The 27,804-nt window shown below is 49.8% G+C and overlaps 1 protein-coding gene and 1 long non-coding RNA gene across 3 annotated transcripts in view; one reads left to right on the plus strand and one right to left on the minus strand.

Moving 5' to 3' along the window:
* BSN (bassoon presynaptic cytomatrix protein) overlaps positions 1-19,939 on the minus strand; it is a 98,486-nt gene extending 78,547 nt beyond the window's left edge. For both annotated transcript variants that reach the window (XR_011426898.1, XM_023620432.2), the window contains exon 1: positions 19,614-19,939. Coding sequence is in view for 1 of the 2 variants with exons in the window: in XM_023620432.2 (XP_023476200.1) it covers positions 19,614-19,819 (206 nt within the window). In the remaining variant the exon portion in view is untranslated. The remainder of the gene's footprint in view (positions 1-19,613) is intronic.
* Positions 19,940-19,959: 20 nt separating this feature from the next.
* Positions 19,960-23,993, plus strand: LOC138918036 (uncharacterized). The gene is made up of 2 exons (XR_011426899.1): positions 19,960-20,151; positions 20,777-23,993. It is a non-coding gene; the product is annotated as an uncharacterized lncRNA (long non-coding RNA).
* Positions 23,994-27,804: the final 3,811 nt, after the last annotated feature.

Here is a 27,804-nt window from a genome sequence, read left to right on the forward strand (position 1 = left end):
TGTGCCCTCATCTTTCACTAACCATCAGCAGGGAAAGGGGGCTAAGTTTACTTTGGGTCCCCTCCCAGGCAGCGCATCCTTCTCTAGAGCATTGATTTCTGGAGTAGCTGCCACTTTATTATTCCAGCCGAATATTTTGCTAGTAATGGCCCTTAGGTCTCAGGGTCCACGGGTTTTGTTTAGTGATTAAATGTTTATTACTACAGAAAATAAAACTGAGCTACTAAAAAACAGTGTGTGCATATGTACACAATAGATTCATGGATGTAAATGCATGGAGAAAGATTTTTAAAATATGCACAAAAAAGTAATGATGCTAGAAAAGGAAGTGGAAATAGAAGTTTTACTCAATATATGAGCAGATTGTTTGAATATTTACATCAAGAATATGTTCATATCTTACTTGTATAATTTTCTAAAATTCCAGAAGAGTCTCATCAACACAGTTAAAACCCCAAAGTACCCAGACATATCGGAAGTCAGGAGAGTAACATTAAAAAAGGGATGCCAAGAAAAGATCATGGGAACAAAGACAAAGAACAAGCCTCACTGGCAACAAGAGCACTGCTCAGGCAAGATCACTGAGAAGCATGGGGGCAGCAAGATCCAAAGAGCAGTGAGAGCTACCTCCAGGCAAGACTCCTTTCCAAGGTCGCTGCTGAGTGTCCATCATCCCAATCTTGGGGCCCCCACTGTGCCCCTCCCTGCTAGAACTCAGTAGCCCAGGGCTCCTCTGTGACCTAGTCTGGAATAAGAATATAGTAAACTTGCCCCCCACCCCCATGCCCCAGTCATGCTAAGCAACCACACAGTTAGCACCATGATCAGTGGTATCATGGTCACCTGAGGGAAGCCACCACATGGAGGCTTTCCTGTCCCCACCTCCCAATGCACCTCCAGTCTCTCCCCTCCATGTCTCTCCTCCCTTGATGAACTTAGCCAGACCAATGGGGTCAGTCCTGGGGGTCTCTGTTACATCTGTCTGGAGGCCTGGACTTTGCCTCCCAAAGGTGTGGCTTATGCTGCTAGGTTTTGAGAGGCTTGCCCTGCAGCCAAACTGGCAAGGGAGGCCTTCCTATGAGTCCTGTCATAGGCTGATGGGGCTGATGTGGACTACTGGGCTTGCTCCAGGGTGTCCTGCCTGCATACCTGCTTAGAAAGAAGAAGCTGGCAGCATCCTTATGGAAGATCCCAGCAGGATAGATCAAGCCTCCAACTTCAGGAGAAACACCTAGGCCGACTCATTGCAAGGCTTCTCCACAGGGGGGCCACAATTCACCATGGCCAACTCCGAACCTCATCCTCCCCTGATGTTTCTTAAAGGGTTATACAGAGTTCCTGCCCTTGAGAAGCCTGGTGGGTGAGCCCCAGTAACTGTTGATAGCTGCTAAACACTGTTCTACCATGAGACAAGGAGGGAGAAAGCCCCTTCCTGCCCCTACCCCCACCACCAAGCTTTTGGACTAAGGCAAGAACCACAGCAAAGGCTCCAATGCCATCGTGAGAGCACACTCATGGAAGACAGAATGGGACCAGAGGCCAGGACCTGGCTGGGGAGCAAAAGGAATTGGGTAGAAAAGAGCAAGCACACTCATGGTCCCAGAGCAGAAGAAGGGGACTCCAGAAGCAGGCTTCTAGGAGGAAAGGCTGCTGCTAGGCAAGGCAGCACCCACGGGAGTCTGAGGGGGTGGAGTGGAGTCAGAGCCTAAGGCTGCTGGCATATATGCTCTCTTCTTCCTGAACAAGTAAAAAATCAGACCCAGGAGCCATCCTCCACTCTTTGGGGCTTGTGCCCTGGCAACTACTCTGGCCTACCTAGCCCCCTCTCACCTGGATACCAGATTCTCCAGGGTGTAAGGAAGAGAGTCAAAAGGGCTGCATGTAGAAGAGGTTTTAAAGGGACGCTTTGACACATTGGCCAGCAGCAGGGATCCTGCAGATGACCCCTGAGGGTAGACAGTGGGTTTTCCACTTAGTGGGGGTCTGGTGGAACGGCCTTTGGCCAGCAGTCACACCTGTCATTGCCTCTACTCTGGAAGAACCCTGGGAAAGAGACAGGAACTTGACTGTGCATCCAAAAACATGTCTTAAAAAGTGCTGCTTCTACTTCTCTTCCTCTCTTCAGGGTGCCAGCTACCATTCTGGTGTCTTCCCACAGTGGCAGGGGCAGCAAGCTAGACAGACACCCAGAAGAGGGGAGGGGTGGTGAGCTCCTGTCGGAGCCCAGAGGAAAAAGCCAGGGAGTGGTCAAAGAGGACACAGGAGACAGACTCCATCTGAACAACCAGCCCAGCAGTCACTGCAGGAAGACATCCTAGCTAGAAACAAGCCGTGTATTCTATTGCTGGAACATGTCCCTTCGCTCCCACTCATGCTTCTGGTCCTCCACTGAAAAAGAATCTTCTGCTTCTTGAACATTAGCCTCAGGGCCTTTGCATGTGTGGTCCCTCCAGCATAGAAGGCTCAGCCCCCTTGCCTCTCCACCTACCTGCTTCCCTGATTCCTACTAACCTTTCAGACACATCCCACACATGTATCCCCACCCTGGAGTCACTTCCTCAGGACCCTAGTTCTCAAGGCTTCTGGTCTTACACCTTTAATAGCACTTTGCTTTGTGTGTGATAATGTCAATCTCTCCCATTAAGCCCTTTCTCCTCAAGAATAGGGCTGTGCCTTCTTTGCTCACCACTACATCACAGACCCTGGCACAGTGCCCAGGAAGGAGAGGATGGACAAGGTTCCATGAGCCTGGGTCCCTTAAGGTGGCCTCCCTGAGCCTAAGAGTACCTGAGAGTTGTCCCCAAGAGAGGCACCTGGCAGAAGCCACCTATCCACTGGCCTTCCCCTTCTTCTGCATACATAGCTAAGGGATCCAAGGAGGTCATGAAAATGATAGGTGATCCCAATAATGAAAATGGACTAGCAAGAAAAGCACAATCCCTTTACGTATGAAAGTAGAGCCTAGGATGAGCCTGTAGGGTCAGCTCTAAACCAAGGCAGCTTAGCTCTGCGGACAAATAGGGACTGAAAGCCTTGGGACCCCAGGAGGTCAGGCTAGAAAAGAATGAATAGGTCGCTGGCAAAACAAACAGCTGGAGAGGTGGCCCTGGGGTCAGTCTTGCCTTGAAAGAGGAGAGTGACAGGGAGTAAGGGGAAGAAAAGTGGTGAAGATGAATTAACTTTCAGAATTTTCCCCAAGTTCACCTCTTGTCTTAGCCTCTCCCACCCATCTGTGGAGGCTGCCTTCCGGACCACCTCCAGATCTACAGAAGGGTCCTGTGCAGGTTAAGTACAATGCAGCCCCACCTGCACTACAGATCAGAGCTGATGCTGCCCCTGGCCCACATTGAGCCTCTCAGAGTCTCTCCCATGAAAATCTGAAATGGGAGAGAGAAAGGAAAGCAGGGAAAGGGTGTGTGAGTTTTGAGTTGCCAAGATTCCCACCAGGTACCCTGTAGAAACCAGAATCACCAGGCCTCAGAAAGAAGCAGCAGGGAAGTCAAGAAGAGAAGCAGGGGGAAAAGGGGACAGTGTCTCTAGGCCTCATCCCTGTTTGAGACCTGGCTGTAAATTACTCTTGGCCTCTGAAAGACACACCACTCTGATCTTATAATGTGGCCCCCTTTTTGGCCTCAGGCTATCCAAGTTGGATTATGATATTTCCCACCAGAAATGTTCTTTGACCAGCCACACACTGCTCAGCTGCTCCCACTGATCTCAGGGCCCTGGGGAGCCCTTCCACCTAGGTCTGGGAAGAGGCTCCATTCCCCCAAAAAAAGACTTTTTAGGATCTTTTATAGACACCAAACAAAATCATTGATATTCCTGTCCTCAAAAGTCTTTAATGTCAGATTATTTCATCGTGGTACAGGCTCAAGTCTTCCCAAGAAAAGAAGTCCTACAAACCCAAAATTAAGTACTAGTTCAGCCAAAGGGAAGAGAAGGTGAGGGGACAAGTGATGGCACTCTGCATAGGAGGTGAGTGGAGGTGCCTGTATGGAGATGTCCACTGGGAGTTGGAGGCCCTGAGCTGGAGAGAGTTTTGGGAGCCAGCAGCATGTGGCATCTTTTATGCAGAAAGCCCTGATGGGGGGAGGGCTAGGAGGAGGGAGAAGAGATATGGCTCAGGTTGAGTCCTGGGCACCTCAGGCAGGCAGGGCAAGTGACACCACAAAAGGAACTGACAAGTAAACAAGGAGGTGCTACAGAGACCAGGAGAGTGTGGTCAGAAGGGTCTGAGCCCACAAGGAGGTCCAGGCAGCTAAGGACAAGAAAATGTCCACTGACCTGGGCCATTAGATTGTCCCTGGAGCCTGGGGAGGAAGCAGGTCAGGTGTGTGTGTGTGTGTATGTATATGAGCAGCCATCACCTGAGGCTCAGGCCTGCCCATTACAAAAGAAATCCTGCCCAAGCCGGCCCTGATGGCCTAGTTGTTAAAGTCCAGCACTCCGACTGCTTCAGCAGCCCAGGTTCAGTGTTCAGTCACCAAACCACACCACTCATCTGTCAATAGCCATGCTGTGGTGGTGGCTCACACGGAACTAGAAGGACCTACAACTAGAATACACAACTATGTATTGGCACTTTGTGAAGGGAGAAAAAAAAAAAGAGGAAGATTGGCAACAGATGTTAGCTCAGGGCAAATCTTTCCCAGCAAAAAAGAAAATCCTGCCCAAGGCCAGCAGGATACTAGCACTCTAAGACCCACGGGCTGGCACCAGAGAAGTTTTGCTGCTCCTTTCTCTTAACTGTGTGGCTTTGGTTGAGCCCTTCTTGCTCACCCAGACTATCCACCTAGGCTGCCTATTGCATTTCCACTGTGAACTCACAGCCTGCACAGACCCTGATATACAGTGGGGTTAATAAATGCTTGTTGAACGACCAAACATTGAACAAAAATAAACGATGAATAAAAATGTTGGACAAAGAAACAACATTCTCAAAATGAGTCTGCATCTTTTGAGAGCAAAGCCTTCCCTGGGGATAAAGCAGTGTCTCTGGAGAAGTTAATGTGTGGTGGGCAGGTGTTGGTGACGCTGTCAGTATCCTACACGTCTAACTCCCCACCTCCAATGGCATGTTATGGAATAATAACCATAACCACTTGACCAGCACACTTGACATCTTATGTGGCTGTGGGTCTTACCCCTGAAGGCTGTATACTCTGGGAGGGCCTAGAGCATGCTGGCTTGTTCACAAAGATACCTGCTGTGTCCATGGCAGTGCACAAAAGAAAGGACTATACAATCTCTATCCTTGTTCCCAGCTGCACCCGAGCCTCTGGACCTGGCACAGGGTGACAGTAGGTTGTTCTGAAGACTCTCACTGCAGCAGAAGACTTCCTCGAAGACTGCATCCAGTGGGGCCTGGGCTGTTCTCTTCTGGCCCTGGAGCCTTATATCCCAAAGCCACCCTGAAACTGTCCCCTGCTCCCTACCCCCAGTGCACTCTACCCAGGGGCGGGGAGGGTGCCAAGCAGACCAGTCTTGCAGACCAGATACCTGATCCCTTCACTAGACACACAAAATTTCCTTACCCCAAAGTGGCCAGGGAGGCTCACCAACCAGAGCCCGGGGCTGGGAAACCCAGGCTCCTCCTCTTGGTCCTGCGCTGCCTTGTTATCAGGTTCTTGGAAGCCCAAATTACCTCTCCAGCCTCAGTCTTTCTATCGTCTACCAGTGATCCTGACCCTCTACTGGCCAGAGCTACACAGAGGAAAAAAACACTGTATAAGCAAAATCACGTAATTACTATTAAGTATCGTTACTATCTTTTCAAAAGCAATGCACATCTTTATCTGAATGTCTTGTTTTTTCCTGAGGCAACAGTAGGGACTAAGGAAAAGGAAAGTGAGGAAGCCTGACCAAGGCCCACGTCCCTGAAAACTTTGCCAGGAGGTCCAGCCTTGATTGCTCCTGAGGTCACTGCCCCTTCATTTCACTGGCCTGAGAGTCCCAAAAAACGTGCTCTCATGGGAGCACGGGGAACACAGGACGCTTTCCAAAAAGGCAAAGCTTCCAGTTCTCTCTTTCTTCATGCCTCTGAAAGCAGATTCTCAGCACAGAGACACAGAGCAATAAACCAAGGTCTTGGCAACTGAAAGGGGCTGTGTCGCCCCCAAGGGTCCCCACCAGGCTCTCTGAATTAAGGATAGGGAGGACATTTTTTCATTCCTCACTCCATACTCAGGGGTATAGAGGTTTTTACCATCTAGAAAAGGAGCTGGTTGTTTGGCATTTGTCCCTGGAGCCCTGGATGGGTTTCCCAGGGCTCCTCACACTTGACTGGGTACCTGGGTAGGGACAGTGCAGAGGCTACGTTCCTGCTGCTCCTCGGTCTCTGTGTTTCCACAGCTCAGACAAGCCAACGTATACACCACAATGGCCAGGGAGGTGCCAAGTACCAAGGAGAGCAGGGACCTCTGCGGGTAGGGGGTCTCTACCACATACGCTGATAAAGTGGGGAGTAAGAGATAAGGGGGGGGGGGAAGCAGTGTGGCAGACCTGGTCTATTGGGAGCATCCAGAGCAAGCTGTCCTGTTCTGTCTTCTTCCTTCCTGCCTTTCTTCCACAGGCTCAGCCTGCATCATAGCACCCCAAAAGCACCCTGAGAGGAAACCACTCCTGCCCTGGCAGTAAGCGCTAAGCACTATTATTTGCAAAAGTGCTTTTAGTACCAGAGGGGAACAGGGATGGATGCTTGGCCACTGGGAAAGCCCTACTCCAGTCCACTGGCTTCTGGGCCAGCTCCATGTGCCACAGCCTGCATCCAGGGCCCTGGGTCCAGAGAAGTGCACGTCCTAGAGTCAAATTATGGAATCTCTACCCCAGTTGCCAATGAGCAGATCACTACCACAGAGCAGAAACCCCAGCCCTGGAGCTCCCTCCCTCCCTCTTCCCAATCCCCCAAATCTGCCAAGGGGACCCTGTCCCCCACCACTGTCCAGCCTTCCTGGAGTTTCATGAACACAAGTGAGGGTCATGAGGCAAAGAAACATACTTCCCGTAACAAGGGGGGTGTTTTCTGTGGCTGTAGTGGCCTGGGCCTTGGCCCTGACTAGCAATGGATTCTGAGAGCCTGTGGGGGTGGGTCTGGCCTTTCAGGCGAACTCTGGTCTGAAGCCCAAATTCTGTATCTGTTTTAGCAGCTGTATGTGAAGATGAGAAGGATGGAGCACAGTGGATCCTCTAAAGCCCCCAGGCATCCCCCACTGAGTCAAGCTCCTAGAGGGCAGGGACTATACCCCTTAATCAAATTTAACTCAAACATGCTCTGTGGCAGGAAATAGGGATGCTAATCTACCTGTTCACCTTTATAGCCTTAGCCCTGGGCAGGAACCAGGCACCAGCTGGCATTTAATGCCAGGCCTCTTGCTGATTGCTCTCATTTGCAGCATTTCGTTTGATAAAATAAATGTTGGTTGAATTGAATGTACTTGACTTGCCCTCTTGGAACCTCAGTATGGCCTCAGTCTCTTCCTCTTCCTTATCTCTTTCTCAGGGTACTTGTAGGACCAGGTGGCATTAATATTAACACATTTGCAGGTGAAGTGCTACTTTTCTTTTCCAGCCCAGACTTGAATGCCCAGCTGCCTACCCAACATCTCACTTGGATGCTTCTAAAACATAGCTTGTCCAGGAACAAACTCCTGATCTTAGGCCCCATCCCTGTTGCCTCCAGTGTGCAACAGATGCTCAGACCAATACTCGGGGATCCTCTTGACTTCTCTCTTTCTCTAACTCTTCATAGCCAACCCTTCAGCAATCCTTCTGGCTCTACGCCCAGAATATATTCAGAAGTTGAGCACTTTTCAGCACTTTCCTCCCTCTCCCTTCTCTCCGCCATGCCCTCATCCTGGTCCAGTGACCATCCTCTGACATCTGAATACTGTCCAAGCCCCTCATGAGCTCCCTGCTTCTGCCTTTGCCCCTCAGCCTTGGCAACACTTTAGCAAAACATGCATTTACCATTTTGTTTCAGCAATCTTACTTCTAGGAAACTATCCCATAGATACACTGGTAAAAACACAAAATGATGTGTAGACCAGGTTCCTCACTGCAGTGCTATTTGTAAGAGCAAAAGCCTGGACCTAGGCCAATGTCCATGGATAAACTGTGGCACGTCCACATGGTAGAGCACTGTACAGATGCAAAAAGGAATCAGGAGGATTTCTACATTCTGCTATGGGGTGATCTTCAGGATATATTATGTGAAAAAAGCAAAGTACAGAACAGTGTGTAGAGTCTGCTACCTTTTATATAAAAAAGAAAGGTAAATAAATGTATATTTTCCCTTATATTTCCAAAAGGAAACAATGGGAAAAACTGATAAAAATGGTTTCTTATCAGGGAAGGAAGAGAATAAGATGGAAAGGAACAAGATGGAACTAGACTTCTCTCGATATACCTTGTATTATTTGGAATCACAAGAAAGTTTTACATAATTTTAAGAAAATTAAATCAAAAAGAAAAAAGTACGGTAGATGGCATTGTTGTTCTCAATTCTTTACCTTCTGTGGATTTCTGTCCTTTGCCATGTGACCTTGTAATTCCTCCCACTAGAAGTGGAGTATATTTTTCCAGCTGTGGTAGACTTGATTTTCCAAAAATGGTCTCAGCAAAATTTCCAGTCCCACATGCTCTCATAGAATCTGAACACTCTCAGTCATGGATTCTCAGTTAAGAAATGGAATTCATGCCTTCTCCTCTCAAACCTGGGCAGGACTCTGTGACTGGCTCAATGAATAGAACGTGGCAGAAGCAACAATGCATGTCTTTTGAGAGTAGATCATAAAAGGCAGTACAGCCTCCACCTGGCTTCCTCTCTCCCTCTCTCCTTTTCTCAGGACACACTTGGATCTCAGCAACCACATTGTGAGGAAGCTCAAACTAGCCTACATGGAGAAGTACCGAGGCACCCAGCTAATAGCCAACATCAATTATAAGACATGTAAATAATGGAGACATATCAGCTGATTCCAGTCTCAGGCCTTCAAGTCTTCTTGAAGCTCTAAGCACTGTGGAGCAGAAAGAAGCCATCCCATTGTACCATGACTGAATTCCTGACCTACAGAATCTGTGAGCAAAATAACAGCTGTTTTATGCTACTAAGTTTTGGGGTAACTTGTTACATAGCCATAGTAACTGCAACACCACCCCTTAACTTTGGGCTTAACTATGAATTGCTTTGATTAAAGGAATGTTAGAAGATGTGTGATTTCAAGCAGAGGGCTGAAATGTGTTGTGTGTGGTTAGGCAGGCTCTCTTGGGTATCTGTCATCACCAAGGGAAGAACATGCCCTGGCTAACTTGCTGTCCAAGGAGAATGAGAGATACGTGGAGCAGACCTGGACTCAACTGCAGCCTGGAGCCCAGCCTGGATCAGTGAATTCTAGCCAGCATGCAGATGCATGAGAATAAAAAATTGCTATTTGAAGCCACTGAATCTTGGCTGATTTACTGTGCAGTATGATGGTGGCAACAGATAAGGGATCAAAAAGCAATCCTTACAAACCAAACACAAACTAGAAAAAAGGAGCTTAACAGTATATCTTCTTAATGGCATAACCACTCAGAGAAAGATCATTTCTAATAACTCTAAAACATAGAAATTTCACTATACATCCCTGGAAAGATATAAACTAAGGACAAAAGAAACCACAAGGAAATCTTAAACTACAGTCATTGGTATTATTGTTAGTAAAAATATCTATATTATTATTTTGAAACAAATACTCACATATATATTACATATATATATTACATATATATATATATATAAAACATATTCTATATATGGCAAGGTTTGTTTGGATCCTGATTTGAACAAACCGACTCTAAAAAGTCAATTGTGAGGGGCTGGCCCCATGGCCTAGTGGTTAAGTTTGGCATGCTCTGCTTTGGTGGCCCGGGTTCAGCTCCTGGGCGTGGACCTACACCACTCATCAGCAGCCATGCTGTGGTAGTGACCCACATACATAATAGAGGAAGACTGGCACAGATGTTAGCTCAGGGAGAATCTTCTTCAAGCAAAAAAAACAGAAGTCAACTTTGAATTAATCAAAGAAAATTGAATATGGACTGGGTATTAGGTTATGTTAAGAAATTACAGTTAACTTTGTTGGCTGTGATAATGTTATCGGATTAAAATAAAAACATTTTTTAACTATTTGAGGTACATCCTAAAGTATTTATGAGTGAAACAAAATATTTGCATTTTGACTGAAAATATTCCAGCCAAAAAAAAAGTTGGAGGAATATAGAAGAAACAAGTTGGCAAAACACTGATTATTGTTGACACTGGGTGATGGTTTCACAGGAGGGGGTTCATCATGCCGTCTTTTCTCCTTTTATGTGTGTTTGAAATCTTCATCTGCAGAGCATTTGCTGTTCCTAGGGACATCTACCCTACAGAGCCAAAGGCCAATGTACCCCAAAGAGAGGCCAGCATCACATAGCTAACCAGGGAAGAACAGGCCTGCACAGGGGTTTCCTCTGAAGTGCACAGGGGCTGCGACAGCTAGGGTGCAAGGGGTGGTTGCCTCTCCAATCCAGCCCTGGCTCTACCTCGGTTCTCAGGTGGCACCATCCAAAACCCGAGCAGGCAAGGCCTCGGCCTTGAGAGCTCAACAATGGCCACTGAAGGTCAGATACAAGGCTTTAGATAGTAGGCTCACAGGGCCATAGGAAGGAGAGAAGTTCTCACAGCATGATTTCTGAAACACACACACCGCCTTAGTTATTACCCTCAGTTCAGGGTACAAAGTCAGGACCCAAAAGGGTCTTACTAGGTTGGAAGGGATCTCCAAGTACAACCAGGGAAGACATGGCAGAGACCCATGCAGACCCTCACAGATTCACAATCAGATTGTACAAGCCTAGGATGGACAGACTCAGCCTTCATGCTGAGATACCCAGCATGAGGTCTGGACAAGTGTGGAGTGTAGTGCCAGAGAGCATTCAGAAAGGTGTTGAAAGGTGTTCTCAGGCTGCATGAGCGAAGGTCCCTCATCCTTCAGACTGCATCACTCACAGCCCATGTGACATGCTGAGCCCTAGGCCCTGTTCTCTGAGCCTCCTTGTCCTCAGGATATTGACAGCCTTGGGCAAGGCAGCCCAGGTCGGCAAGGGTTTCAGAGTCACATCCCAGTCACAGGAGCTGGAGAAGTCAAGTCTAGAGAAGACCAGAGTTGAGGAGGTGAGAGCACAGAGCTCCTGTTAAACCTGTGAGCAAATAAGTCACCTATACCAGAAGGCAGAGTCAGGACCAAGAGATAGGAGGTATAAGGAAAACCATTTCAGACAAATAGAAAGAAAGAACTTCCCAACAGTGCAGTCATCTACATGGGAGGAACTGAAGGCCACTGACCACTGGGGTAGTCACACCAAGGAAGAGCTCCTGCCTTCAGGGAATGAGACCAGACATTCTGGTATCCCTTAGGGGTTAGATTAGATGCTCAAAATAAAAGGAGGACAGAGCAAACATATCATGTGCTGAAGCCACACCACGCTCCAGAAGGAAGTGGCCTCACATGCCAGACCTTGACATGGGAAGAGACCTGGCCTGAGCCTAAAGAACCCTGAGAGCTGCAGAAGAAACTGCAGAAAGCACCACATCCATCTCCTCACTCTACAAGTGAAGGAATCTGCACAACTGCCCAACTGGAGGGGGCAGAACTAAAGTCTCCTTCATGCTGGCCCTTTCCATGCCCCACCCTCCCCCACAAGAAGTGTCTGCCAACCCCAGCTCTCCTGGAAATCATGGGCACACTGGCTGCTGCCAGAGCACCTGTGGGATAGGGGTGGAACAACACTCAGAAGATAAGCAGCCAAGCATGGATGGAAACAGAGAGCCTGCAGTAAGCTCTGCAGGCCCAGGCAGGAGCCTTGCTGGCTGGCCAGCCAACCCAGCAGAAGAAGGCCAGCAACTTTTCAAGATCCCCTGCCTACCAGGAGTAACCAAGAGGCAAGGTGCCAGCCAGTCGCTCCCCTGGCTCCAGGCTTGATTGTGAGGTCATCTTGTCCACTCTGAAAGACCTCTTAAGAAGATGGCAGAGCAATCCTCTTCATTTAAAGCTGCTTCTAATTAACCTAAACACTGTGGGTTGTACTTGTTTTCCCCCCTCAGTGGGGCTGAGGAACAGTAGGAAGCATCACCCTCCTTTCTACTATTCTGTCAGAAGCTATCAGAGGTGGAGGGGACTTTGGAGATCATCTAGTTAAATCTCTCATTTTACAGATGGAAGTAACTGAGGACCTCCCCAACGTGTACAGCCAGTTTGGGGTAATATCAGGATTAACTAAAACCTGAGTTTCTGACCCTCAACCAGGATGCTTCCACTATTCTTCATCCCCCACCCTACCCAACCCTGTCCTTTGCTCAAATATCCTACTTCTTGATCCTTTCCCATCCTCAAAGCCCTCCCCATCCTCCTGCTAAATTTTCCATCTTCTCAGAGTAGGAGGCGGGGAAGCGATGTGGTTCTCCAGCTGTGCTCAGTGATGGCATTTCAGTTTGCTAAAGTCAGCTAGCTAGCTGTTCTTCTAAATCTTTCATATTAGACCTTTGGAGTTTCCAACAGAATAAGTTAATGTTGTGAATGTGTTTTGTAAGCTATAAAACACCACAGAAATACGTGCTCTACTATTTTAGACTATGAAATAATACACCCCCATTTAATCAAGCTCTCATTTATCTTACCTCTGTGAGACAAAGAAGGCAGGAGCAAACTCTAATGTAAGGAAGTTGAGGGTAAAGATCAGAACAAGTATCTCTTTCTTTCCCAGCCGACTGCGAGCCCCTTGAGGGCAGAGCCCATTTCATGCTCCTTCCTTTGTTCCACAGATTTCACCCAGGGATATGCATACAGTAGGTGCTCAGCAAAGGGTTTCCTGAATATATGGATAAAATTTCACTTTAAAATCCTCCTACTTCTAGAAAATCCTACTAAATTTAGTAAAGTCCTCTCCTACTAGAATTGAATTGTAGAAATCCCTCACAACCAATCTCACATACAAAAAGTGCAGGCAATCCTTATTACCTACCTGCATACACCAATGTACCAAACGTATGGGAGTGAGTATCGGAAAACTTCCTCACCTTCTCTTTCTTCCAAAGCACCCAAATGCCCCTCTGGTTCTTCCAGCATCCTTGGAAGGGGCAGTTCCCTCCCCGAGCCAGTGGTACTGGAGATCTACGGCTCCTCTGAGTACAGGGGGCAGTCCCAGATGAGACCAGGTGGGGTGATCCTTGTGTGAGCTCATGGACAAACTTCCGAGGCTGTCTGATCTCCTCAATGGTTGGGACCAAGTCCTCCTACATCCCCTTAGGGAAAATCTCTTTTTCCTCTTTGGCCCTGACAGCAGTCCTATCACATCAGGGGCAGTCAGCCCTCTCTAAACAGATCTGGATTTGATCCCAGGGGTGACCTAGAGTTCCCTGGAGGTTCCCAATATGCCTCCATGTGACACTCTTGTTATAAAGAAGTGGTGATTCCAGGTAAGGGGTCTCTGCTAGAGCAAGGCTCTCTTCAGAACCCTAGATTCCCCTAAGAGCAAAGTACAGGAAGGAGAGATCGGAGCAGCCCTGTGACCAGCCTGGGGACCCAAGATACAGCACAGATGAATCAGGGAGCACGCTCACACCCTCCATCCCACAGGCAAAGCTGACCAGAACCTAAAGTATAAGACACATGGGCTGAGAGAATGCCACGGGGCAAAAGACACCCACCAGAGGCCCAATCTGCAGGAAGGGTACCACAGGGGGTAGGATATCACAATCTCATCTCCCTTACCAAAGGCAGGATCCCAGAGGCCGGGGTCCCAATTCATTCCCCAACTACAATCAGCTTCCACCACTATGCTGGTGAATGGAGATGACACAGGGCCCTGCAGGAAAGGAGCCTGAGCAAGTCCCACGAATGCAGTATCAATACCAGCATGACATGCTTCTGGCCCCAACCGAGAGGCCCAGAGCAGGAGGCCCCACAGCTAGATCGTCCACCAAGTCCCAGCTTATCAGGAGGGCCTCAAGTCCTAAAGTGACACTCGGCCCTTGCTGCAAGCATACAGCCTGAGCCACCATTTCACCATTTAAAAAAGTAAGTGCCCAGGCAGGAAGGATAAGTAAGGCCAGGACAGATGGGGCCCGCAGGAGCTGCACAGCCAGGCAGGTGGAGTGAGGATAAGTGTGTGTAAAACACCCAGCAGAATCACTCTGAGGAAGCACACATGCAGAAGTGGCATTTTATTGCACATCGGCCAGGGCTCCGAGAACAGATTCCCTTCAAGTACCCACACATAGCAAGGTTTGTCCCTCTCCACCTCCATCACTAACAAGGGGAAAGGGCCCCTTTCAAATGTGCAGGACCTATGAGAAGGGAGAGTATATATTGAAGCCCCAGATCCTATCTCCTAGTAGCCTGCTACTTACATATACAGAGAGGGCTCCCCCAAGCTGGGGTAAAAAGGCCTGACCCAGGGGCTCCGAAAGCTTTGCCTTCTTAAACTCAGAACCAAACCCACTCAGAGGAAGAAGAACTTTAGAAAAAGAACAGAAAAGTGGCCCACTGCATTGTTCTCTGGCTCCAAACTAGCCCAAAGTCTGGCTCTGCTTTCAGGGAACCCCCCGTCCCTTCATGTCTGAAGCCCTCAACAAACTCCTTTTCAAAAAGCTAGAATTTCTTGGCCAAAAGAAAGAAATGTGAATCTAAATGGCTTCTAGATATAATTCCCAGGTTAAAGGGAAAATATGGGACAGAGGAATATCTTAAATGACACTTCAGAGATATAATCAGCATAATCCAGAATATGAGAAATCACAGGACAAATGATACAGTTCTCCAATAATAAATTGCAAGGGGTGAAAATGGAGAAGGAACTTACAGATTTAAAGAAACTGAAGAGATGTATCAAACAAATGCAATATGTAGACTCTGTTTTGATGACAATTCAAACAAACCAACTTTAAAATAAATTCAAAAGATAATTAGAAAAATTGAACCCTGACTGGATAGTTGCTGAGATTAAGGGATTGTTATCCTGTTTAGATGTGATCATGGTGCTGTGGTAATGTTATACAAAGCCCTTATTTCTTTTCATTTTTGCTGAGGAAGATTCACCTGACTGCTGCCAATCTTCCTCTTTTGTATGTGAGCCACCACCATAGCATGGCCACTGACGAGTGGTATAGTTCTGTGCCGGAGAACCAGGCCTGGGCCACCAAAGTAGAACATGCTGAACTTAACCACTAGGCCACTGGGGCTGGCCCTAAAGCCCTTATTTCTTAGAAAGACACACTGAAATATTGATTATAAAATGTTGGGACGTCTGGAAGTTGTTTCCATGGGATGTGGGAAATAAGGGAGATAGATAAATTTGATCAGCCATGAGTTGATGATGGCTGTGGCTGGGCAATGGCAACACAGGAGTTCATTAGCTTACTCTCTCTACTTTTATGCATGTTTGAAATTTTCCATAATAAAAAGTTTGTTTCTTTGTTTTTTGCAAAGATAGCCTTTTTCCTCATAATATCCCCATAACTTTTTTTTGGATTGGCAGTATCTTATCAGTCTTACTAACACTGGGAACAGCTATATTATCGAAGCTGCCCCTCTCTCCTTGGCAAGGAACACAAAAATGGTTGCCCTCTTTGGGTGAAATTTTGACACCATTTCAGATGTTAGTTCACTTACTACAAACCTCATGACATGCCTTTTGTGAGAATCCAGCCACTTGGGCCAAACACGATTTCTAAACAATAAAGAACCATTATTTCCAAGCTTGACAATTGTATCCTTTCATTTTATCCTTATAAATTAGTCCCCCATTTTTCCACAGCCTGACTGTTAGCTGATATAATACAACAAGTCTGGCTAATCCCAGACCAGAGATATTAGGCCTGCCAAACCAATTTATTTTTATTTTTATTATTGAGATATAATTATGACAAATTGATTTTGAGAAAGGAACTTTGGGTGTGGTTCTCAGAGCAGCCTTGCCAACCTTCCAGCAAATGACCATGCTCTCTGTGCCCAGTTGCCTTTGGCTCAATATGTCTTCATGGCATGTGGGCTGGAAATGAGTGAGAGGCAATCTCAGGGATGTCAACAGGTAATGAGAAAGAGGAGTCTAACCTGGCTTGCCCTAGCCCTCCTCCACACCCCTGCACTCAGCCTCATTCTCTATCCACTGTCCCTGCCTGTGTAGACCATGCTCTTCAAGCCATTTCTCCCTCCTTCCACCTCCCATAACCCCACCATTTTTCCATTATGCCTTGGGTTTCTCCATCTTTTGAAGCCTGGCTCTGACTCTGCACTCTTCACTTGACAACCCTTCCATAAGCACTGCTTATTTGACACTTCTCAGATACTAAGCTGCCCATAGTGTCACTCATAGGATCCTTCCATGATTTGGCTCTTCAAGTGTTGCGTGACCAACCAGACTGTGAGGTGCTAGAGGACAGGGGAGCATCTCTGTCCCTTCCAGACCCTCTAAAAAAACCCAGCACAGTGCTTGCTCTTGATACTGGTATATACATCTTGGCTGATTGACTACGGATCAATTTGCAAATGTCAAAACATGTGAAAGTCCACAGGGCTGATAGAGATTAGATGAGGTGCCACTAGTCTACATGGCTCCTTTGTGGGGTTTTTTGTTTTTTGTTTTTGGTGAGGAAGATTGGCCCTGAGCTAACATCCATTGCCAATGCTCTTCTTTTTTGCCTGAGGAAGATTGTTGTTGAGCTAACATCTGTGCCAATCTTCCTTCACTTTGTATGTGGGATGCTGCCACAGCATGGTTTGATGAGCAGTGTGTAGGTCCGTGCCGGAATCCAAACCCATGAACCCCAGGCCGCTGAAGCAGAGCTCATGAACTTAACCACTATACCACAAGGCCAGCCCCTGTGCAATTTTTTTAAAAGGTGCTTTCTGGGCTACTGAAAAAGTTCCATCTTGAACTGGTGATGTGTCATGGGTGTGTGTATAGGTAAAAATCCCATCAACTCGAGTATTTCACTGTACATCAGGCACACCTCCATAAAAATAAGTGAAGGAATGAAGGAACGAAAGGTGCCCCTTCCTCTTGGAGGATGCAGCCCATACCAGGGCATACAGCTTGGAGAGTGGAGCCTGAGACAGAGTTCAGCCTTCCCTGATGGCACTCCTTGGGAAAAGCACAACCTATATAACTGTACACGTGACCCTGAGACCAGAAGCAGAGAGCCCTGTCTTGAGAGACTCTCCAATGCCCAAAGTGCCATATCATCCAAGTGGGCTAAGAGGCTGCACTATGGTTTGGTGGTGCTGCTAGTCACAGGATTCAGGTCAGGTTTTTCAGCCACAAATGCTGGAGCTGCCCCCTCACAGAGCCCAAGTTAGCTCAGTATGAGGATGAAAAGACTAATTCAGCCTGGGGTGACAAGAGGTAATATGCCAACAGGAAAGAGGCAGGAATAAACTCCCCCAGAACCTCAGTTTCATTCCCCTCTGGATTTAGTAAAATGATCTCCCCCTTACCTGACCCTCCACCTACCTCTACGAAGTTTCCAAATGCCCTCAAATTCACAAGGTTGCTTGAAACTGAGCCAATACGCTTTCCTGAATGCCCAGAAGCACATGCCACAGGGCTTTTTCTCCATCAGTGGACTAATCTGTTCAGCAGCACCTTAGAACAGAACATGCTAACTTTGGCATCGGGTACCTGAGATGCTCTGGTGAGAGAAGTAGAAGCCATTCTGATGCTGAAGGAGAGACACACCATGGAGGTGTTGCACTCAGCTGAGGTGCTGTGACAAGCGGAATATTAGCTGGAAGAGTAAATCCTATCTCTTAAGCGCCCCTAGTCCTGAGCTTTGGTGACAAATAGCCAGCCTATGCCCTGAGCCTGACAGCCGTAGGACCTTAGCACCACAGGCCCATGTGTGAGCCCTGCCCACAGCCAGAAGTGAATTATGTGATTGCTAAACCCAGCAGGAGCCCATGATTTCCCCTAACCAACGGTAGTTCATGGGTCTGTCCTATAGCAGAATGCAAGGACAGGGTAGAAATGAAACACTGAAAAGGAATACAAGCAGTAGACACCAGCCTCCTTTCTGTCCCTCTGAGCTGCCCAAGTCTTTCAAAAATTTCATATGCTTGGTTCTGCAACATCAGATAAACTACAAAGCAGTCTGTTTGGTTACCAGAAGAGAAATGTCAAATTCCCCATATAGAGAACTCCCAATAACAAGGTGTTTTTCCATTCAGCTGTAGATGCTTTCCCATGGAGGGAAGCACTAAAGCCCCGGTGAGCCTCCCTCAAGCTAAAACTCAAACAGCAGCTCAACACGCAGCAAAATGGACAGTATTTGCAGTGCTAAGAACCGTGTGCTACCCAACTGCATTACTGTAATAGCTAATGTAAAATGGGCAAAACCCACCTCTAAAAGGGATGCTCACAGGCTGGCCTGTCTGTGGCAGGTTTCAGGCTACGGCGAGCCTTTCGTTACTGTTAGTTGTCTAAGAAATGACTTCTGAGGATATAAACACATGAGAGGCACAGCTGGGCAGTTGAAGAATCAAAAAAATATGCTCCCTCACAGTTTATGTGCTCCCACACAGAAAAGCCAAGGCAACGTTATCAGCAGACTCACATAGAGCCAGAAACAGCCCCCCCAGTTTTGCTATTCCTAGGGCCTATTTGGTGTAAAGATAATGCCTTCCATTTTATCCTCTTGTCTCTTGGTAGCTTTCCTGAGTTTTCAGTCTACTGATTTATTATATATCAGCATTCCCTTCCACTGCATTCACTGCCACTTGATTGTTGTTGTAAGACCTCAATTGGCATACATTTTAAACAAGCTGGCTTCACAGTGTTTGGTCAGATATGTTCTGTTTAAAGTATTCTATGTGGGTTTCAGCATTCCTGCTGGTTTCTAAAGTGGTAATCTAAATCATAAGGCAACAGGAACATATTTGATGCTAGATGATTCGATAGCATTTTTGCTTCACCCCAAAGTGTTTCACTAAACCTTGGTTAAAGCACACGACCCTGTTAGTACTGTTGAGCCTAAGTAAGTACCTTTTGGTGTCCAGTGGCATTTTTCCTTCCTCCAAAGATGATTATAGCCACTAAATGCCTGAGGAAAGCGCATGACCAAGTTCACGGTTCAACTATTTTCATCTCTCTCTGTTCCTGGCAGTGACACTTATCTTCCCCGACAGCCACTCCCATTGTGCTCTTTCCTTGGCCCAACACAATGGACACATGCAGACACCAGCAGACAGAAAAGACGTTTTCCATCCCACTGCTCCCCAGTGCAGAGGGACCAGGCTGAGGTTACATAAGCCCCTCCTGAGCCCGGCGTTGGGGGTAAGCGAATTTGGGGGTCGTGACGGAGTCACTGTCTGCAGGCCCCAGCTGACCCTGAGCTCACCATCCTGCCTTGCCAAGGCGGGGCGGCTAGACAGGGAGGGCCGCTTCCCGCGACCACCCGGCTCACCCCAATCAAGCTGGGTTCAAAGCGCGGCCGGACGTCCGACCTCGCTGTCCAAACTAGATCGCGGGGTCGTGGGCCCGGGCCCTAGCCTCAGGCTGTAGCTCTCCGCCCCCTGGGCGTCGCGCCGCGCGCTTACCTGCCCGGGTCGGGGCCGGGGCTGGGTCCCGGGCCGGGGCCGGGTGGTCCCGCGGTCGCTCGCGCCGCACCTGCTGCGGGGAGCTGTCCGCCGCCGGCCGGTGCTGAAGGCGGCTTTCCTGCTCCGGGGCCCGGGCCGGGGCCGGAACCTCCGGGAGGCAGCGGCCCGTCGCCAGCGCCGCCCTCCAGGCTGGCCTCGTTGCCCATGGCAGGCAGGCAGGCGGGCGGGGTCGGGGTCGCGCTGGGCCTGGGCCGGCGGCTCCCGGGAGGCTGCTCACACGCTCGACGCCGCCGCCGCCGCCGCCGCCGCCGCCATCTCCCAGCTCGGCTCGCGCCGCCGCCTGCCGGTGCGCATGCGCTTGCGCGGCCCGCGCACCCCTTCCCTGCACACGCACCCCCCCCACCCACGCGCGCGCTCTCGCCAGCCGGTGAAGACGCTTGTCCACCAGCCAGCGGCGGGGTCGCTGGGAAACAGCCGGCGGCGCCAGCGCATGCGCCCTCCGAGACCGTCACGGCCGGCGTGTTCTGCCTGGAACCCGGTAGGGCTTGAAGGGAGCCTTCCACTGAGCCAGGATGGAGGGGCACGGACCACGAGAAGGGGCCATGGGGGCGTCGCGCCGTGCCTTGGAGTCAGTGGCCCTTCCTGCCCCGGGGAACTTGGGAATGGGTGCTCTCCTTTGGAAAACCTCAGTGCCCCAGCTGACAGGCTTCGTGGGGACAGTCCTCGGAGAGGGGCCACCCAAGTGTGCCTCAAAGGATGTTTAGGAGTTGGAGGCAAATGAACAAGGGTGTTCAGAGGTGCAAGGTCATGGAAGCACGGAGACAGAGGATGCTGGGTGGTACGAGGGAAGACCAGTTGGGGAGTGAAGACTATCCAGATGGCGATGGGAACCATCTGTGATTCACTCTGAGGCCTGGTCCCATGGGACAGGAGTCTCAGGAAGCCTTCCTGGGAAAGGTGGAGGGTGTGTCAGGGCTGGTCTGAAGCCAGCTGGAAGGTGCCTCAACAGGCCCTGGGACAATAACCTTGGGGATGGGGGGGATGATATTTCCCTGAGGCCTAGAGCTGTGGCTCCCAGGTGCTGTCGAAATAGGGGCTGCAGGCTTGTTCTGCATTAACCTGTGAGCTCACCAAATTATCTTTTCATTACCTTACTTTTACAGATTACAGTGTTTGCACACTACTCAGGATGGTCTGCCTCCTGGCTTCTCAAAGAAGTCTGTGCTTTCCTGAAGGAGAATATTTCTTAGAAGATCCACAGTATATTCCAAACTATTCCTGGCTTCATAAATCATGGCCATGTAGAAGAACTTGAGTAAACTTGGACCCATTTTACAAACCCGTTTAATTCTCCTAATGATGAGGAATATATCAAATGGGATGTCAGCAGTTCTAACCTGACCTGGAATAATCCAGGGATCCCAGTGAACACTGATAGCCAGGCTGATGGACAGACCTTAGCTAGGCCTTGCCCATGCACTCTGTGCTGCCCCTCCCAATCTTTGGGATGGAGCTTCCAGAAAGCCTAGACTTGCTAACTGTCTGACTCTGACTGCCCAGGAGGATGAGAGCCTCTCTGCCTGTGTTATGATGGTCTTCGCTGTGTTTGAATCATTTTTGTGAGTGTCAAGTGGCTACATGTTCATAACTAGGCTCCACAAGGATCCACATCTCAGCTCTGCCACTTCCCAGATGTGACTGTGGCCACTGACTTAGGCTCACCTAGCCTCCATTTTCTAGCCTGCAAAGTTATAATACTAGCCCCTTTATCATGGGGGTTGTGAGGGTAGAGTAGCTGATGTAGGTAAAACACAAGGACAAGTACCTGGCATACACATAACCAACTTTATTATTAGTTGTCTCTCTGGGGGTGGTCTGGGTTTTGGGGATTTTGTGCCACACCTTTTCTCCTGGGGAAGAACATGCACACAGGCACTATGGGCAGGCCAATGACCTGACTTTGGCTGACTCAGGCTCTGCTGGCTTCAAAGACACCAGTCTGTGGCTATATGGGCTACTTGGAAGCAGGGGAGAGAAGCATGCTTGTTTTCTGTTTTAGAAGCCACAGAAGCTATGGCTTTCCACAGATTTAAATTAACATGCCCCTGGTTCCAATGGGGGTAATTAGCCCTACCCAGCCAGTGGACCCGGGGAGTTGCCCTCCTCAGAGTGGATTCCTAGCTGTTAGCAGACCTCCAGGGTCTCTGCTGCCTGGTTGACAAAGGACAGAGTATAATGGACCCAGGAGGACCTGGAAGTGTGGGTTAGTGGTACCCCTACCTTCCTTTCAAACTCTCCCAGTTTCTCTGGGAAACATCCCAAGGAATGTGCCTGCCCTGCCCACATCCACCCCTGGTATTCAGCCCAGGAACTCCTGCTGGCTGTGGGATGGCGCTGGCCTCTGGTTGTCTTGGGCTCTGATTTAGTCTCCCATTTTTATTCACTGTTCCAGGAGTTGTTTCCTTCCTCTTGACCTAGACTGAGGGCTCCTCAACAGCAGGACCCTGTCTGACTTGTCCTATCCCCTGGGCTGGCCTTCAGGAGGGCCTCAGGGGCTGATGGTTGGGATGGGTTCTCCATGTGGCTCAAAGCATTTTCCACACCTGCACTTCCAAGGGGCTTTACCAACCACCCGGCTTAAAAGCACCCCAGAGGGACCTTTGTCTGTAGTTCCTGCATCACTGCATTTAGGTTGTTGACTTAATGAGCAACAGGGATGGGGCCGGCTGGTGGCGCAGCAGTTAAGTGTGCACGTTCTGCTTCGGCGGCCAGGGGTTTGCTGGTTCGGATCCCGGGTGCGGACATGGCACCGCTTGGCACACCATGCTGTGGTAGGCGTCCCACATATAAAGTAGAGGAAGATGGGCACAGATGTTAGCTCAGGGCGAGCCTTCCTCAGCAAAAAGAGGAGGATTGGCAGCAGTTAGCTCAGGGCTAATCTTCCTCAAAAAAAAAACAAACAAAAAACAGGGAGGGTACTGAGGTTGTGTCCAGAGTTCTCCTGGTGGAGGGGTCATAGATGAGCTGTCTACACTCGCCTAGAATTCACTAGGCTTGACTGTTCTTTATGACAAGTAAATGAACAAATCTCTCAGTTTATGTAAAGCAGCTGTGTGGTATGCCTAATACCATTCCCTCCTGGGCCCAGCTGCATGGCTGTTGCCTGGCCAGGGACAGGATGGACCTGGAGACCCTACAGAAGTTTCCCAGCCCCCTAAACTTCACTTGCCAAAGGTATCTCCTTCCCACTTCAGTGTGACATGTGACACATGGCAATCATTTTGGAGAAAGGCCATACGGGAGAAGAATCAGTCCACATGCCCAAAGAGAACTGATGGATTGACACATGTCCACTTAATTCTCTTCTCTCAAACACTTGTAGACCAGAGGGAAAATGGAATCAGAAACAAATCCATCCAGGTAGGAAAAAGCCCAGTTGGAATCAGCTCATTGCTGAGATTTATGGAAATCTTTAGTCATTGGAAGGCAATCTTGGGAGAATGAAGAGATGCAAGATCCCAGGATCTGCACCTGGCTGCCAGCTGGCCATGGACAAGGCAACATGCAGGTGAGCCCCAGGAAGGTGAGGAGGGGCAGACTGCAGACTCTGTGGCTTTCCTGCTTCCCCACACAGTCCAGTTCACTCTGGGCTGCTACTTTCAGTGTGGTGACCTCCACAGGGAGGCTCAGGATCCAAAGATGAAGATGCCAATGGGGGTGAAGAAGAATGGTAAACTTTGCAGGCAAGAAGAGGAAGTAGAGAGAATGGAGGTGGAAGAGAATGAGGAAGGATGACTGAGGATAGTTCTGGATGATGTGGTGCCATGGGCTTTGGACGATTGCAGAGAGGCTGGGAGAGCCGGCTCCTGTCTACAGGTCCCCCTGAGCTCTGCACTCTTCTTTTTGTTGTATTGCTGCTGAGGCCTATTCCACCTCCCAATGAGAGGCAACTCAGGAAATTGACTCCCTGTCCCGACTCCTTCTCTGGGATGGCGAAACAGTACTGAAGAGGAAGGAAGAAAGCCCAAAGAAACAGAGGGTTTCTCTCCTGGCTGAGGTTTGTCAGTACCACCCACTGACACGGGGAAAAGGCAGCTCCCCAAGCAGGCCTCAGGCTGGCATGAGGCCACAAACAAGAGACCTGATCTTTGTCCTGCTCAGCAGCCCACCTGGGCTGGCCTGGACAACCTTTCTTGTGTACTAAGGTTTTCAGCTGACCCATGGCCCTTGGTAGAGTAGGAAAAGGCAACAGAGCTGGAAAGTAGAGAATTTGCTTGATGCTTTGTCTGTGTAATTCCTTTCCTGTTGCAATGTGCAAATCTTTACTTGCATTATGTGAAAAAGTCAGTAAAAAATCATCAGAAACGTTTACTACCAGCCTAACTCCACTGCCCATGCATTGCTCCCAAGAAAGCTAATTAAGCCCCATTGCTGTTAGAGTTACATGCTTTCAAAGGCTTGTTATGACAAGAAAAAATAACGAAGTCATGGTTTCTCCAAGTTGTAAGCATCCAAGTCAAAACACACTGTTTTCCTTGCCCCCCACACCCCAGACAGGCTTCCCGGCTGCTTTGCCTATCTCATTCATGCATGCATGCCCTCATTGTCCTTCAGCCAGTGCATACCCAACTCCTACTCAGTGCCAGACCCAGAGAAGACTGGGACCTGCCCTCAAGGGGCTCAGTTTGCAGAAAGAGAGAGAGAGGTACACAGATTATTCCCATAAACTACAGAAAATGCTACCTCAATATGTATTGCAATCCTTCCCACTAGGATCCCAGTTCCCATAGAATTCCCTCCACCTACCTCTGTTCCGTGGATGTGAGGGGGAGGGACAGGCCCAGTAGAAAATCATGCCCTTAGGCCCTCTCCTAATCAGCCCACATGTCCTACTCCAGGTAACAGAGATTCAGACATGACTCAGACAGTTCAGGAGAAGGGGCAGCTTGCTCAGCCCTTCCATCAGGCTTAGTTCCACACATCCTCAGGGTAGTCTCTTAGAGGCGGCCCTACCTCCTGACCCCTCTGTGGCTCTGCTACTGCACACTACTGAGAATCACTCCTTACCACCAGGGATTTCAGGCCATGTGACATAGTCACTCTCTCCACTGAGCTTCATCTTTGTCTGATCAGAGTGGATTGTGATAGGGCTTGTTTGCCCTGTCATCTTACTCAGTGCCCAGGAAGCTTCCAGGAGTCACCTAAAGAGTTCCTGCCTTCCAGGAAAGATGGATAGAATGGGGCAGGGTCTCTGATCGTGAAGGAAAATCCTTATGGCAAGTAGAAAGGGCCATTGTCCCTTAGGCTTCTGCTAGCATCTACTAGGATGTATGATTTCAATTCGGTTCAATTCAATTTAAATTTTAGTTAAATTTGGCACTTTTGCGCCCTAGTACAAGGACGGCACCATACTAGGCCCCAAGGATGCAGCAGAAACCAAGACAGTTGAGCCTACTCTACCCTCACGGAGCTTGCAGTCTCCAAGTCTGACCTTTGCCTGGCTGCTGCTCAAAGCCCTGAACCTGGAGGGCTTGACTGCTGATCCTCAGTGCAGGACTGCTGTCCTGCCCTGCAGTGGGTGTGGCCAGAGCATCACCAGGCCAGGCTGTGAGGGCTAAAGTCACAGTCAGGCATCATGGTTGTCTGAGGAGAGCCCTCCCTGGCTCCTCCACTTTCTGGGCTGGGTAGCAGCAGGTATCAGTTGAGCAGCAACATCAACATCAGTGGGTTACCACTGCTATTTATGTATTAATAACTCCTCCAGCAGGGAGGCCTGGCATGGGCATCAGTTTTCCAGAAAGGTGGTCTTTCTGACAATGAGTTGACAGTGCAGATTGAGTAATTCATAGTAAAACTGGACAAAGGACATCCTCCATTTGCCACTGAGAGCAGAAAGACCACATGTTCGGCTGAGCCCTCCCCCACTCTGTCTTTGCTGATTCCATCCAAACCCACCCTCCATCCCCTAATCTGCTCTAGGGATCTTCTTGGGGCTCAAGGGTGGCTATGTCCCTCTCCTAGCCCTGTCTGGCACAGGGCCTGAGGAGGCTGGAGGTTTAGGAGTAAGCTGATGTGCTGCTAGGACTCAGGGTAGGACTTGGGGGGCACAGTGGTTGCTGAATCAGAGCCACTGGGGTCACAGAGGATGCTTCCTCAGTCTCTCATTTGCACTCTAATAATTGTACTGGACACAAGAAGGCAGAGCTGTGCTCCCCATGTGCTCCTCAAACAAGAGCAGGACTCCATGCCCTTGAGCATCCCACAAGCCCAGCTCCTTGAGCAGCCCAACTCAGGGACTGTTCCCTGAGGCTAAGTTCATCAAGGACAAGCTGGTCCTCTCCCCCAGGCACGCCCAAAGACAAGCTGCTGCCATCTCCCAGCAGGACCTCCTCACCCCTGCCATCATGGGTTGGAGCCAGCCCCTTCACCTTTCTCTCCCAAGACCTTTTGCAACAGAGGTGCTGAGGAAAGTGGAGATTGATCCCTGGAAATGGAATTGGTCTGACCTGAGCTCCTAGCCGTTTCCACAAGTCCCAAACTTGAGCTTTGCCCTCCACAGCCTGTGGCTGGGACAGCATGAGGACAGAAGGCAATAGTACCCTCAGCCCTGGCCCTGGGAGCCCTGGCCAGCTGCCACTGGATGTTCCCTTCTGTCCTAGTGGGTGCCCAGAGCTGTGGAGACAGCTTTGGGCAAAGTGTTCCTTGAGACTTCAAGGTGCCCCCACTCCAGGGTCGACCCAGAGAAAGTGAGTCATCTGTTGCCCCATCCTAGTCGGCTTCTAGCGCCAACAGTTTTCCCCCAGGGCCACAGACTGGGGAGACCCCCAACCATGCAACTGGAGACGCCTGGCTTCCATCCAGGGCCCTCCCAGATCCCACAGTACTTTAGGCCCTCAGGAGCTCTAAGGCTGGAGGAAGAGGAGACTGGGGAGCATCCAACAGGCGCTGGGTCCTACTGTGTGCAGGCCCCGCACTGGCCTCCAGGGCACGAAGCCTGGAGGCATACAAAAACTAAAGCGAAGGAGTGAGCAGAGGAAGAGTCCTTATTGTTTTCGCCTATATACATCTCAATACTGGCGAAGCCCTAGGAGCGGGGGCCATTCGGAAGCCAGGGCCCCAGACTCGCCCCTCCTATTCCCTGCCGGCTTCCCTGTCCGAAGGAGAACGGCCCCGGCGAAGGGCGGATTCCGAACCCGAGCTACACTTGCCCCAGTGCCCTCAGGGACTGTGCAGCAGTGGCTCAGCGAGAAAAAAACCGGCCCAGTTGCACCCCTAGTCCGCGGCCTACCTCCGGGCGGTGTCCCGCCGCCTGCCAAAGGCCTTAGCCCTGCCCACAGCCCCGTTCGGCCCCGCCCTCCCCCAGTCCTTAGTCCAGCCATCTGTGGTCTCAGCTCCGCTCTTGGCGGCACTCCGCCGGATCCTCCGGGCTAGGCCTTAGCCCCGCCCACGTCCCACCCCTCCCAGCTCTCAGACTCTCCCCACAACAGCTGCGTTACTTAACCCCGCCCGGAGTCCGACTCGTCAGCCCTGCCCACAGTTGGCAGGCTTCCTCTCGCCTCTGGCGCCACCTCCTGGGAGTCTGCGAGCACTGTCCCTCTCTTAGGCCCAGAGCTACTGGCAATTTGCTCTCTGCTGTACTCATCCGGCGGGCACCTGGAGCACCCCCAAGGTTCAGAGCTGCCCCCATCACCACCCCGAACCCACCAGGGCACCGTCCTGGCCACTAGGAGCCTTCCACAGTGACATGAACAAACCAACTTCGCTCCACTCCAGCTGAGACTCTAGGGTCACGTCCACCAAAGTTGGAGGCAGCTCAGCTAGTGAGGGCCCCAGTGGCCAGGTCTCCGTGCTGCGCTTGCCCCAGGCTATCCTCAGGCGGCAGGCAGCCTCCTGCAGGAACACCCCACCCCCAGCAGATTGGAAGCCTCACTTTGAATCTCACACCCTATCTTTTCTGGGTCTCCGTAAGGGAAATGGTACCCAGCATCCCCCAGTGGGAGTTTCAAATAATTCTTTACTGCTCTACAATATGAACACAATTTTACAATCAGAAAAAAACCTAAAGTGTTTGGGTCACATTTAGAATTGAATGTGCCTTGCACTAGCCTCTCTGGGCCTCAGTCACCTTGTCTCAAGATGGTGCTGAGAAGATAGGCAAAGCAGGAAAAGAGTAAGTCATTAGCTGATTGAT

Source organism: Equus caballus, chromosome 16, assembly GCF_041296265.1.
Source record: "Equus caballus isolate H_3958 breed thoroughbred chromosome 16, TB-T2T, whole genome shotgun sequence".
NCBI lineage: Eukaryota > Metazoa > Chordata > Mammalia > Perissodactyla > Equidae > Equus > Equus caballus.